This window comes from Enhydra lutris, unplaced genomic scaffold (genome assembly GCF_002288905.1).
Source record: "Enhydra lutris kenyoni isolate GAN:26980312 unplaced genomic scaffold, ASM228890v2 scaffoldscaffold3, whole genome shotgun sequence".
Classification (NCBI taxonomy): domain Eukaryota; kingdom Metazoa; phylum Chordata; class Mammalia; order Carnivora; family Mustelidae; genus Enhydra; species Enhydra lutris.
In genome coordinates this window covers 9,328,821-9,342,295 of record NW_019154087.1, presented here as the reverse complement: position 1 = coordinate 9,342,295, position 13,475 = coordinate 9,328,821, and the positions used below count along the sequence as shown (strand labels likewise).

At 37.9% G+C, this 13,475-nt stretch overlaps 1 protein-coding gene across 1 annotated transcript in view; it reads right to left on the bottom strand.

Moving 5' to 3' along the window:
* The window catches only part of LOC111157589 (interleukin 21), a 9,344-nt gene extending 8,430 nt beyond the window's left edge, over window positions 1-914 (bottom strand). Inside the window, exons 1-2 of the mRNA XM_022519134.1 lie at window positions 605-914; window positions 461-496 (exon numbers count right to left, since the gene is read on the bottom strand). Of these exons, the coding sequence (XP_022374842.1) occupies window positions 461-496; window positions 605-772 (204 nt within the window). The 5' untranslated portion in view covers window positions 773-914. The remainder of the gene's footprint in view (window positions 1-460; window positions 497-604) is intronic.
* Window positions 915-13,475: the final 12,561 nt, after the last annotated feature.

Below are 13,475 nucleotides of genomic sequence, written 5' to 3'. Positions count from 1 at the left end.
ATCTTTCTTTCTTTCTTTCTTTCTTTTCTTTCTTTCTTTTCATTAAAAGGTGAATTCTGCTTCTTCCAGTGTGTGTCTATATGTCTTAGATAGGTTTGCCAAGGAGGGTTGAATAAGTTTCACACACAAGGGCTCTTAAAATGTAGTTAGTTGGTTATTGTTCAGAAACTGATCATAGTATAGTTTTGTTATTCTGTTGCAACAATACTACTTGGAAGTACTCTTAGAGATATTTGGAGATTAAAAATATATTTTACAAGGTATGCAATGTTTTATTGGTTGGCTTGTTGGTAAACCAATGAATGTTTGATCAAAATAAAAATAACTGTTTTACTAACTATTAAACCCCCAAACTCATTAAAATTAAGTAGGTTCCTAAATAATTATGTTAATGCCTTTCTTAATTAGATTTAAAAATTTGTACCACATATATTTCACAAACAAATTCAACTGGTCTTACCTTTACATCCTCTGGAGCTGGCAGAGATTCATTGTCCTAGAGCAAAAGAAAATTAGTTCTGGGTTATTTTTATAAGTCAAAGAGTTCCTTTTATATTAATTGGAGAATATTATTTAAATTTTGTTGTGACAAGTATGGCCTTACCAAGTCATTCAGATTATCTTTCAGCTGATCAACAATATCTATAAGCTGACGCAATCTAATCAAGAGGCGATCTTGCTCTTGGAAGCTTGATTTATGGGCCACTGTCCCCAAGAAGATGACCATCAGGCAGATGACTATCTTCTCCATGTTGCCAGCACTGGATCTCATAAGTGCCAGTAGAGCAAGACCTTGGTCTCAGTTTTCACTGCAGTTTGACTGTGAACAGGTTGTCAGTAAAGCTACCTATTTATTCATCCTTCAGGGAGAGGTAAAGCCCTCCCATTGCAGCCTGGAAATCTTTGTAAAATGGATGAATGTGAGTAACTCTTTTTTCTTTTCCACTGGCTAGGTATACGTGTGCATGTGCTAATGCGTGGGGGCAGGGATTGATGGAGTCAACGAAATGTGCCCCATCTGCATCTTAGACAGGAAAAAGAGAAATGGGTGAATTCCAATTTTCAGCATGAATCAAGAAGCATGCATGGTAAACAGTAGGTACTACAAAACTTCAAAGAAGTAAACAAAAACACTTTGATCTCTCTTTCTTGGCCTCCCCTAGCATCTTACCTATTCCCTCAGCCAGTCATAAGGGCACTTCAATAATGAGTAAAGTGGCAACATGTGCTTTCTTGCAGGACTTATTCTTAGAGTAATAATGATGACTTTTGACTGAAATCATCCAGTATTCCCTCATAAAGGTAGGAGAGGTGCTACATTTTAAGAAAGTTTAAATATCGGAGGTATTTTCCAAACTAGCAAGAATATTTTAGGATTTTAATGAGCTTAAAGGGTTTAAAGTAAGTTTTGCTTATAGTTCTTCCCAAGAACATCTTTAAAGAACTTTAATATTGGCTTCTAACATTTTACTTAACAATGTGGTTTTTAAATATATCATAATTGATTCCAAGAGATTCATCCCATCTCCCAATCAAGATCTCACTCTACCTTCATTTAAAACAAAACAAAACAAAACAAAACAAAACCCTTTAATGTCCATCTCTTCCATATAATGCATCAATTAAGTGTATGAAAGGTATTGATACTCATTCCTGTCCAAACCAAAAATTTTTTCAGTAGCAAAATCAAAAATACCGATAAATGATTCTTTTTCTTTTGAGGTAGTGTTACTTATTTCTTTTAGATGTTAATTCCTCTGGGGATGAGCAGCACTATTCTAACTATAACCAGGTAGATTTTATAAAAGACTCAAAGTCCAGAAGTGGTTTTATCATCTTCCTCTCTGATGTTCTTCTGTCCCTACTGCTCTACCCATTTGAAAAAGTTAACTATAGCATTCTAACCAGAAGTAGATTTGTACCACAGGCAGGTAGGTCTTACAAATTAAACTCTTGATTGTGGATTTATTCATTCATTTTTCACCTATTTCATTGCATGCCCTCACCCTACTCTTATGCTAGACTGTTATGTAGCCAACATGGAGTTTGTACTTTCTAAACTTTTACACACAGTCATTTACAATAATTGTTTTCTTTGCATGTACTTGATTTGCTTGACTATGTTTTTTTTTTTTTTATCATAGGATATCTATTCAGGGCTATTCAGGTTACTTACTGTATGATCAGGAGGTCCTCCCTATAATCACTAAACTCTGTAGGGGAGGATTCTGGGTAAACCTATGAAGTACTGTGGACGAAGAATTGCCACTTGGCCCCTCAACATTGTCTGCATAGTCTTTGTACATGCTTTCCTTAGCTGCCCAAAGACATGTGAGACTCCTTGTAGACACTAACCACAGTGGCTAAGAACTCAATTTCTAAAGTAAAGTGATTAAATTGAAATCCAGGCCTTAGCAATTAATAGCTCATCTGACCCCAGGTAGGTTAATGCAAAAGAAAGTTAAGTACAGACCTAATCATAGGGTTGCAGTGAGGCTTAAATAGACATTCCAGGTAACAGGGCTGAATGCTGCACGTGATAAAAATCCCAGAAAGTAAAAAAAAAAAAAAAAAAAAAAAAAATCCCAGAAAGTTTGTGTGTTGATTATGGATAAGGAAGAGCATGGCAGGTCAGTGGTCAGCCAAAACACACAGGTGTGGCTGTGCTGGTTGTAAAAATGTCAAAAAAGCCTTTCGTACTGCTTAGAGAGAACCACTCCTCGCAGCCCTGGAGTGCCTCCTCAATGTCCTACGTACCCCAGTCCTTCCCTGAGACCTCCCAGCCCTCACTACTCTACATCAATCTGTGTGCCAGGATCTCCAGGGTCCAGGTTCAGCACTATGACAAGACCTTTCTGAGAATCAGACACCCTGACTTAAGTGGCGTATCAGTTGTAAAGCATTTTGAATATCACCGCTGGTGTGATGGGCTAATCCCTGGAAACTGTGAATAGGCTACCTTTACGAGTAACAAAAGGGACTTTGAAGATGTGATAAATTAGGGGTCTTGAGATGTGAGAGTATCCCAGATTATCCAGGTGTGCCCAATATAATCACGGGGGTCCTTATAAGAGGAAGGCAGGAGGGTCAGGGTCAGAGAAGATGTGAGCACAGAAGCAGAAGTCAGGGTGATGGGGGCCTAGAAGCCAGAGAACACAGGCAGCCTTTAGAAGCTGGAAAAGGCAAGGAAAAAAATTCTTTCTTGGAGCCTCCAGGAGTGCAGCTCAGCAACACCTTGATTTTAGCCCCATAAAGCTCATTTTAGACTTCTGACCTCCAGAACTCTGAAATAATAAATTTGTGTTGTTTTAAGCCATTGATTCTTGGCAATTTGTTACAGCAGCATTAGAAAAATATTACCATATGTATGGAGCCTTTACTCTTGGAAAAGAAGGTGGGAAAGAGAGGAGGGGCTAATGAGAGAACCCATAAAGTCTGGACTTTGTTTGTTGGGCTTTTGGGGGGTGCACATAAAGGGGACAAGGAATGGTGGAGAAGAGAAAGTAAGATTAGTGTTGGCTGCCAGGTGGGGTGGGATGATAAGGATATAAATGTATAATGAGGATTTTCCAGGAAGTCTGGTGCATATTGTTACAAATTCTTCCCAGCACCAAGAAGGCTTTGCTCAGAATTAACAGTATGTTTCAAAGTTATGGAGCCAAGTTTGCATTTCACTAGAATTTATCACTAGTTGAGATGGAATTTAGGGTGGGAGTGAGGAAGCTCAGATTTAATTGAGTTACATGTTATCTGCTTCGAGGTAACCTTACTGATACTTTTATGGCATCATTCCATTGGGGTCTTAGTAGCTTTAAGTTATAATCACTTTTATAATCTAGATTTAGTCAGTTTTGCTATAATGCTCACGTGAAAAATGAAAATTTATTCCATTGATTAAATATACCAGGGAAACATTTGAGTATAACAAGAATTTTGTGTTTGCCTACATCTGATTTCATCTATCAGAAATGCTAAATGAATGCAGGAAACTGCCTCCAGCTGAACTGAGCTGTATAGGAATGCACAAAATGCACACACACCTCAAACGTCCTCCAGCTGCCTCCGTTCATCAGGTGTATGAGGAACCATACTCATCCACATCTGGGCTTGCAAGGTTCCGTCCTCGAAAACCCTCCATTGACATTTCTCAATAGTTCACAAGCTGCGACAGTCACCTCCGCGAACAAACTTCAACCCTTTTTCTAGGTAAAGTGCCATATTTATAGTAGTATCTATGTATTTCTTAACTATTTAACATGTGTAAAACTGCTCTATTTTTTATTAGGTTCCTACCATCTTTTTTAAGTATCTCTGACAACATGTTTGGAGTACCGGGCCCCTAATCTCATTTTCCCCATAAGCTCTGTGTGGTTGTTGTGCAATGTTGTGTAGTACAATGATTTTTAGGAAAGTATGTGTCACACTATAGCAGAACTGACTGTATTTTGTCTGGAAGTGGTCACATTTAAGCCTCAACAGCAACTAGTTCTATCCAGGTAAAGATCAAGACTAAGATAGAGAATTTATTCTTGAGCAGGGAGGAAAAAAGGGAGACGGTGGAGGGAGGGAGAATGGAAAACTAATTACTTTGTATTTTTACACGTTTCCCAACTGAGCTTGGGTATTTTAAAACCCTGGTGCCATTCCTTCCATGGCTCTCCCCCATCAGCACAGGGAGTCTGTCTTGGCCTCTGTGGACCCCCTGAGACCATGTTAATGTGTTTCAGACATCCAGGAGCCTCCTGAAATCATTTGCAAAATTTGGAGTTCCTGTTTGTGGTAAGAGGAAAACCTTACATTTCATCTGCCTCTCAGAGGAAATGTCAGCAACTGCTATTTTTATTTTCCAGGCTCCAGAGACTTCTTTGAGGGGCAGAGTAACCCATAATTCTTCTGCATATATACACCATTGTGTATAAGTACGGCAGCTTCAGACCTTGTATCCGGGAGAAGCTAAGGGCGGCAGTCCGGCTGAAAGGCGCGCTTGTGTAATAAGCACACTGCTTTTACTGAACTTTCATGTTTATTTGGTACCTTGCAGCAAGGTGGTGGTTTCTGCTGGAGGCATTCTTTCCAGGAATGTAACTCAGGTCATCACCATGAAAGCACGGAGCTCTAGTCACCCACAAAGGGGATTTATGGACATATTTCAAGAATTTCTCTAATGGACTGTGCTTGGAGACTACCTGGTCTGTGTAGGAATGAAGCCTGGGAACTGAAGAAAGGCTTCCAGCCAGGGAGAACAGACTGACGGTGAGAGGAATAAAAGGAAGGGAAGAGTTGAAGTCTGAAAATGAATGCTGCTAGTTCATGGTTTTGCATGGGGAAAGCTGTACTGGAAACTATTTGGCTCAAGTCCCATGTCCTATCTTGCAGCTCTTCTTGTGGTCATCATCTGTCAAATACTTTCTGTTTTTCACTTGCTGTGTCCCCTCATGGATAGAATTAGATATTTTGCAGGGTGATCTCTGAGAAAGAGGCCTCCACTGGTTCAATATTAAGTTATTATGGTATGTACCACTGCTACCAACTAAAGGTATTCAGACAGATGGCTGGTCTCTAGATAACTATGACACCCATCAGTGAGGCTAGAGATCAGTTGTCCTTCATTCCATCAACCAAATTCCACATCAGGAGATATGACAAGCCCCACCAACCTTATCTAGAATCCTTGTCCATGATCAAAGAAACACTATTCTCTCCTTCCCTAGAGTGATGAGTAGCTGTAAACATCTTGGCCCTGCAGCCCTTAATGCATGGTCATAAAAATTTAAAAATGTGATGTTGGTCTTTGCTGTGCCCTCTTTTTTAGGTATCTACTGAGCCCTTGTTAATCACCTGAATAGGAACCTCCCCCAACTTCCTCCCAAGGGGCAACAGTAGGACCTCGTAGAAAGGAGTCTGGAGACTCATTTTGGACAGTTATTTCTGTTTCTAGGAATAAGGATCATTTTTGGAAAATTACTAGTTTTCATCTTTTTTTAAGATTGATTGATTGATTGATTGATTTGAAAGAGAGAGAGAGAGTAGGAAAGAGCACCAGCAGAAGTCAGGGGGGCAGAGAGGGAGAGGGAGAGAGAATTTCAAGCAGACTCCCTGCTGAGCTAGAGCCCAATGCAAGGCTCAATCTCATGACCTGAGCCAAAATCGAGAGACGGATGCTCAACTGACTGGGCCACACAGACACCCCACCACTTTTCATCTTTTATTTACAGAAGTAATACATCTGTGTCATAAAACAAAGAATTCAAAATATATACAATTGTATGAAGTAAAAAGCAAAATGTTAAATTACTCCCTTTTCTTCCCTAATTTTCACTCCTCTTGAGAGTTTACTATATATCGTTCTAGACTATTTTCCTATGTACATAGAATATCAAAAAACAGATATAGATATATAGAGATTGAATAAAATAGAATTTTATATGGAGAAGAGATATATGGAAATTAAGAAAGATAGGGATGCAGACATAGAAAAATCTGTTAATACAAATTTAATCTTACCATGCATATTCTACAACTTTTTTTTTTTTTTTACTTGAAATATGTCAGGGACAACAATCCATACAGTATTCATATACAAGGCTATCTCATTTAAATAGCTGGATTAATATTTCATTGTATGGCTTTATATCATAATTTACCCATTCATACCCCTATTGATAAATATTTAAATTGTTTCCAGTTTGTATCTCCTACAAACAATGCTGCAATGAACACTCTTAAACATCTATATCTTTAAGCATATGTGAAATATATTCCTTTAAGATACATATAATACATTTCATTTCCCAAGTGGAAAGATTATATCCTTTTAACAATTTGATAGAAATTGCCAAATTGCCTTTCAACATGTCATATCTACATATTTACACTCTAACAACAGAATTTCCTTTGCTCCTCCACTCTCAAACCTTTTATGTTATGAATATTTTAAATATTTGCCAATGTGCGGGGCGCCTGGGTGGCTCAGTGGGTTAAGCCTCTGCCTTCAGCTCAGGTCATGATCTCAGGGTCCTGGGATGGAGCCCCACATTAGGCTCTCTGCTCCGTGGGGAGCCTGCTTTCCCCTCTCTCTCTGCCTGCTGCTCTGCCTACTTGTGATCTCTCTCTCTCTGTCAAATAAATACAATTTTTGAAAAAAAATATTTGCCAATGTGCTTAGGCAAAAAAATGGTATCTTGTCATAGGTTTATCTTTCTTTGATTAATAGTTAAGTTTGGCTCATTTTCATATCTTATTATCAGCCTATTTCTTTTCTGTGAACAGCCTTGTTCATATTCTTTGTCGTCTATGGGGTTGTTTCCTACTTACTTGTAAGGCTCTTTTTCTATTATATATATTTCCATTTCATATAAAGATATGTTAAACATATTGATGTTATCTCCTTTATGGCATCTTTGCCATATAGAAATTTTGAGATTTTATGTTATTATATCTGAGAATATCATGTTTTATGTCATGAATTCCTGTTTAATATCAAAATGTCTTACTTTCTGTAATAGTAAATGGTAGTAATAACTTTAGTGTTCATCTTGTTTGAGTAGTTCTTTTTTTTTTTTTTCTTTTAATTATTATGTTCTTGCCTGAGTAATTCTAATGCCAGGGAGGTCACTATAAATTCAGGAGTGCTTTTAAATGAATTTGCATTTAATTTGTTAAGACTAGCTATATTTTTTTTTTGAAAAATAATACATATATGGTTGAAGATGATTTAGCCAATTTATAGACAAAGCCCCATGAATTGGTAGATTCATGGGTCCCCTGAATACTACTGTTTTAGAACAAAGATTGGATACCAGCCATGTGTCTGATACATCATTTGCAAATATTTTTTCCCATTCCGTAGGTTACCCTTTAGTTTTGTTGATTATTTCCTTTGCTGTGCAGAATGTTTTTTTCTTGATGAAGTCCCAATTGTTCATTTTTGCTTTTGTTTCCTTTGCCTTTGGAGACACATCTAGCAATAATTTGTTGCGGCTAAGGTCAAAGAGGTTGCTGCCTGTGTTCTCCTTTAGGATTTTGATGGATTCCTGTCTCATATTAGATATTTCATCCATTTTGAGTTTATCTTTGTGTGTGGTGTAAGGAAATGGTCGAGTTTCATTCTTCTGCGTGTGACTGTCCAATTTTCCCAGCACCATTTGTTGAAGAGACTCTCCTTTTTCTGTTGGGTATTTTTTTCTGCTTTGTTGAAGATTAGTTGACCATAGAGTTGAGGGTCTATTTCTGGGTTCTCTATTCTGTTCCATTGATCTATGTGTTTGTTTTTATGCCAGTACCATGCTGTCTTGATGATCACAGCTTTGTACTAGAGCTTGAAGTCTGGAATTGTAATGCCACTAGCTTTGGTTTTTTTTCTTTTTCAACATTCCTCTGGCTATTCAGAGTTTTTCTGGTTCCATACAAATTTTAGGATTATAAAGAAGATGTGTATATATATATACACACACACAATGGAATATTACTCAGCCATCAGAAAGGGTGAATACTTATATTAAATACATTTACATCATCATGGATGGAACTGGAGGGTATTATGCTGAACAAGATAAGTCAATCAGAGAAAGATAATTATCATATGCTTTCACTCACATGTGGAATATAAGAAACAGGGCAGAGAACTATAGGGGAAGGGAGACAAAACTAAATAAGTCATCAGAGAGGAAGAAAAGCCATAAGAAACTCTTAACTACAGGAAACAAACTGAGGGTTGGTGGAGGTGTGGTGGGTGGGGGGATGGGATAACCTGGGTAATGGCCATTAAGGAGGGCACATGATGTGATGAACACTGATATATGTTATATGCAACTGATAAATTATTGAACACTACATCTGAAACTAATGATGTACTGTAAGTTGGATAATTGAATTTAAATAAAGAACAAAGATTAGACATAATATGTAATTATTTTGTGCATATAAATCCATCCTTAAACTATACTCGGGGGACAAGGTACTGAAAATCTTGAAATGACATCTGAGTCATTAAAAATCATTATTTTTCATTGCCATTTTAATGATGAATTATAGGACAGATTTAGTACTTCAATTCTTTAAATATTGATTTTCCATGTACAGTGGGCATAAATGAGAGTGACTGATTAACAAAGTGGAGGACAGGGAAACAGGCTGTGAGCTTTGCTCAAAGGCTGAGGGCTTAAAGTCTCAAAGAAATCAGCCATTAAATTGAGAAATGGTCACACCTAAGAGATTCTTCTGATGCTAATAAAAAGGGGGGGGGGCAGGGATAGCTCCTGCTAGGTAAAGACCTTGGAACAATTTTTAAAAAGTAATATTAATAATTTTTAAAACAAACACTTATAGAGGTGCCTGGGTGGCTCAGTTGGTTAAGCTCTTGATTCAGTTGGTCTGAGTCTTGATTTCAGCTCAGGTCGTGGTCTCTGAGTCATGAGATCTGGCTGCATTGGACTCTGTACTCAGCACAGAATCTGCCTGTTCCTCTCCTTCTGCTCCTCCCCCGCCCCTTGCACTCTTTCTATTGCTCAAATAAATAAATAGAAATAAAATCTTTTTAAAAAAGAAAGAAAAAAAGAACAAACACGTATATAGCTAAGTGCTTTACAGACGTTATCTTATTTAAAGCAACAATGTGATAACTAAGTACTTTGATTATCGCTCCTTACAGACAAGGAAACCAAGGTACAAAAAAGTAGAACACTGAATGATTGCGTGATCTGCCTGTAGAGCCTGACCACTTCTCTCCACAACAGGAAATTTCCTCCATTGCCAATATCATTGGATTAGAACAAAACAGCCTGTGCAGATACAGTCTGATACTCCATGAAAAGATTGGACCCCAATGATGATGCGTCTGACACATGGATTTGGGGTAAGGTGGGGTAAGGAGTCCTTTTGCAAAATTATTCTTGGTGGTATCCAGAATGTAAATGTATATCTTGTCTGGGTTAATGAAATAATCAGCTTCCAGTCTGGGTTGGAATATCCAATTGTCTCTCTTTTATTTATTTAACCAGTGACAACCTGGTCCAGTATTAAGACTTGACAATAATTTCCTGATGTTTTATATCCATGAAAGAAGAAAGAAAAAAATGAACAAACTCCTACAGCCATTTAGGTCTTGAATAGCATAGACAATCAGAAAATCAGCTATCTTGACAATTTAATGGTCAAACATGTAACTAAGTTATTTACAACTATTTTACCAATTATCATTGTTATTTGAGCCTTTTCATTGTAATGAGAACATTAGAACACTCACCTTCTGCTCCAATTAGCCCCCAGAACTTTAAAATCGGCACCAAGGGGGATATCATGACAGAACAAAAGAAACAAAAGAAAACAAAAGAGAGTTAACTAAAATTAAGTCTTCATGATATGAGGAGATGGATAGTTCAGTGTTTGTGGATGTGCACAGATAAGTCGTCACAGGTAATCACATGTCATGTCAGCCCATTTGGCAAAAGTCCTGTTATTTCTGCCATTTCTATGTGCATCAGCTGGAGACTTTAATGGCATGAAAGGGCTGTAGGACTCTCTGGCCCTTGACTTGATTTTTACCCAGCTTTCAAAACCACTGCTCTGATCTTTGCTGGTGTGTTAAGAGAATAATTTTTAATGGATTTGGCATTCAGATCATCATTTAGAATGGAGACCTTAGAAATGTAAGAATTAACGCAGTTGAGGAAGATCAACAGTGATCATTGAGAATGATGACCCCCAGATGATCACAACCCAAATGATCCACAGAATTTAGGAAAGTTCTGAGTGTCCACCTCCCTCTCCTTTTGATTCTGCCTCACCCTCTCTCTGGATCTCTCTATTCTTCCGTTGTCTCTTGTTTCTCACTGCAGATTTCTTCTCTTTTCTTCTCTTTCCCCAGCTTTGTTTGATTTCATCCCAATTTGTTTCTTGTTCAATCCTCATATCATGAAATGAACATATATTTTAATTATAATTGTTTTATTAAACAAAGTTTTCTAGTTTTTAAGTATTCATTTAAAGTAAAATCACTTGAGTGCTATATTCTCTTTTAGGAGCAAAGAATTATGACCTTCGGTATTTGATCTTTGTTGGTTTTTTTTCCTCCTCTCTTTAATGAGTCAATGATATTTTAACAAGAAAGCAACACTCTTTGCTTTTTCCTGATCTATGAAACCATAAGTCAGGGAAAGTTGTAAAAAGGCAATATCTGAGAAAATATCAAAGTTGTAAAAAGGCAATATCTGAGAAAAAGTTAATTTGGGAATATCCTGTTTTCTTTCTGAATCTCTATGGAGCTATTTTATTTAAGAAAGAGCTCTCTTTTACCTGTGTTAATTTTTCCCTGTGTTCAAAGCTCTCTGAGCTGCCACAGTCATGGACCTCTGTGGAAACCTCCACACTGTTAGTTCCTACTTTGCACATAACATGCCCCAAACTTCTCTCTCTCTCTCTCTTTCACACACACACACACACACACACACACACATCCAGAAGGGAGAAAATGCTTTCATGTAAGTATTTCTAAGTTTTATGCAGGTAATCCAGGAAGAGAAAGTTTTTCCCATATAATATTGCATATCATAATTGGTGTACCATAGTAGTTTATTAAATTCCATTTATTATTTGGAGGCTTCCGGAGACAGAGCTCAAGGAGAGTTTTAAGAAAAAGACATTAAATTTAAAAGTCCTTGATAACTGAAAGTATACGTGGAATAAAACTCAACATCCTTCATGATATGTCCCCTGAGAGCATTAGACTACATCTGAGAGGGGATCATGAGGTGACTTGGCTGAGATGGAAGGACAGCCTCAGACACATGCAACAAATTAAGGGAGTTTTGAGACCAAACTAGAGGACTAGAGGAAGGTGAGAAAAGTACATTGAAAGTGTGCTCTGTGTACTTATTTAGTGCACATATCAGGCGTTAATACGTGCCACAAATAAGGTGACATTTCAGTAAGGTAAATGTGACAAGGTTTGGAGTAATTGACTAACAAACACCTGTGGAAGTTTTAGGAGACTCATTATCCCTTTATTTTAAAAAAGTGATATCACTCCCCTCACAGGGCTCTTTGGAGAGGCTTCCCTGTGGGTGAAGGTGAGGGAAGATGGGCAGCATTTTGTGCCCCTCCACCACTGCTTTCATCAGGGAAAATCTTCTTTCATCTGTTTTACACATAAGGTCCTGGGTAAGATTTAGTTTAGAAAAAAGATTTATCCTCTAAGAGGGAAAAAAAAAGTTTTAAAGTGACTGATTGAGCTCCCTATTCTCTGAGCCCAGGGTAGTGGAGCCTCCTGCCCATGCCCAGGTGTCCTGCCTTGGCTGAGAAAGCCACACCAGAGCCCACAGAGGGTTTGGCAAGCCCACTCTTGCACCGTGACCCACGGGTTGCTAATAGATCGTGACAAGTTAACATTTACCGGGTACATATTCTGTGCCAGGAATTATTCTCAGTTTTTTACATATTCTACCTTTTACTATTCTTGGACAATGTATTTATATATTAATGTATCATAAACCAGGCTACCTCTTACAATCAATGACAACTTAAAGTCAATGAAGTGCAATAAACCACCTAATCCTCACCTTTGTGAGGTAATTATTATTATCATTCATTTTAGAGATGAGAGAACTGAAAAAGGGTTCGGGAAACTTGTGCAAGGTCACACTTGTAAGTGCTAATGTGTGTCTACTGCTCAAACACACTGCCAATGGCAAGAGGCCCCGGATGATTCCTATTATTGTAGGAACAGACAATTGGACATGGGAACACAATGGCATCACATGAAATTACATGTAACTTGCCGAGAAAAGGAAGCCTAAGACTCACAATTCTCTGTATTTCTATAAACTCTGTCCTCTGTCAGTAATTTTCTTACTCTTAGTAAAAATCATCAGTCTTTTAATGAGAAAAATGACAAGGAAGTTTTTGCCTTGAAAGGGTCTGTGTTAAGTCCATTAAAACTGATCCTTGCACATAGCAGGGACCTGTTAAATGTTAATTCCCTGACTTTCTTCAGGGGTCAAAAAAAAACCAAAACAAAACCCCAAAACCACTTTCTTATGGATCATACCTTTAACATGTTACAGTGGTGGTTGACACATCTGAAGCTAAACTTATTTGCTAAATAGACATTGAGGAATATTGTGGTTAGGGCTTTGACAATCTCAGTTATTTCTAAACAGATTTACAAGATGTAAAATAATTTTCCTGACTACTCAAGAAATAGGAAAGGGGCGCCTGGGTGGCTCAGTGGGTTAAAGCCTCTGCCTTCCGCTCAGGTCATGATCTCAGGGTCCTGGGATTGAGCCCTACATTGGGCTCTCTGCTCAGCTGGGAGCCTGCTCCCCACCCCTACCCCGCCCTCCGACTGCTGCTCTGCCTACTTGTGATCTCAATCTCTCTGTCAAATAAAAAAATAAAATCTTACAAAAAAAATAATAAACAAATAAAATCTTACCAAAAAAGGGGGGATCATCTATAATTGTTCACTCTAAGCTCACTGG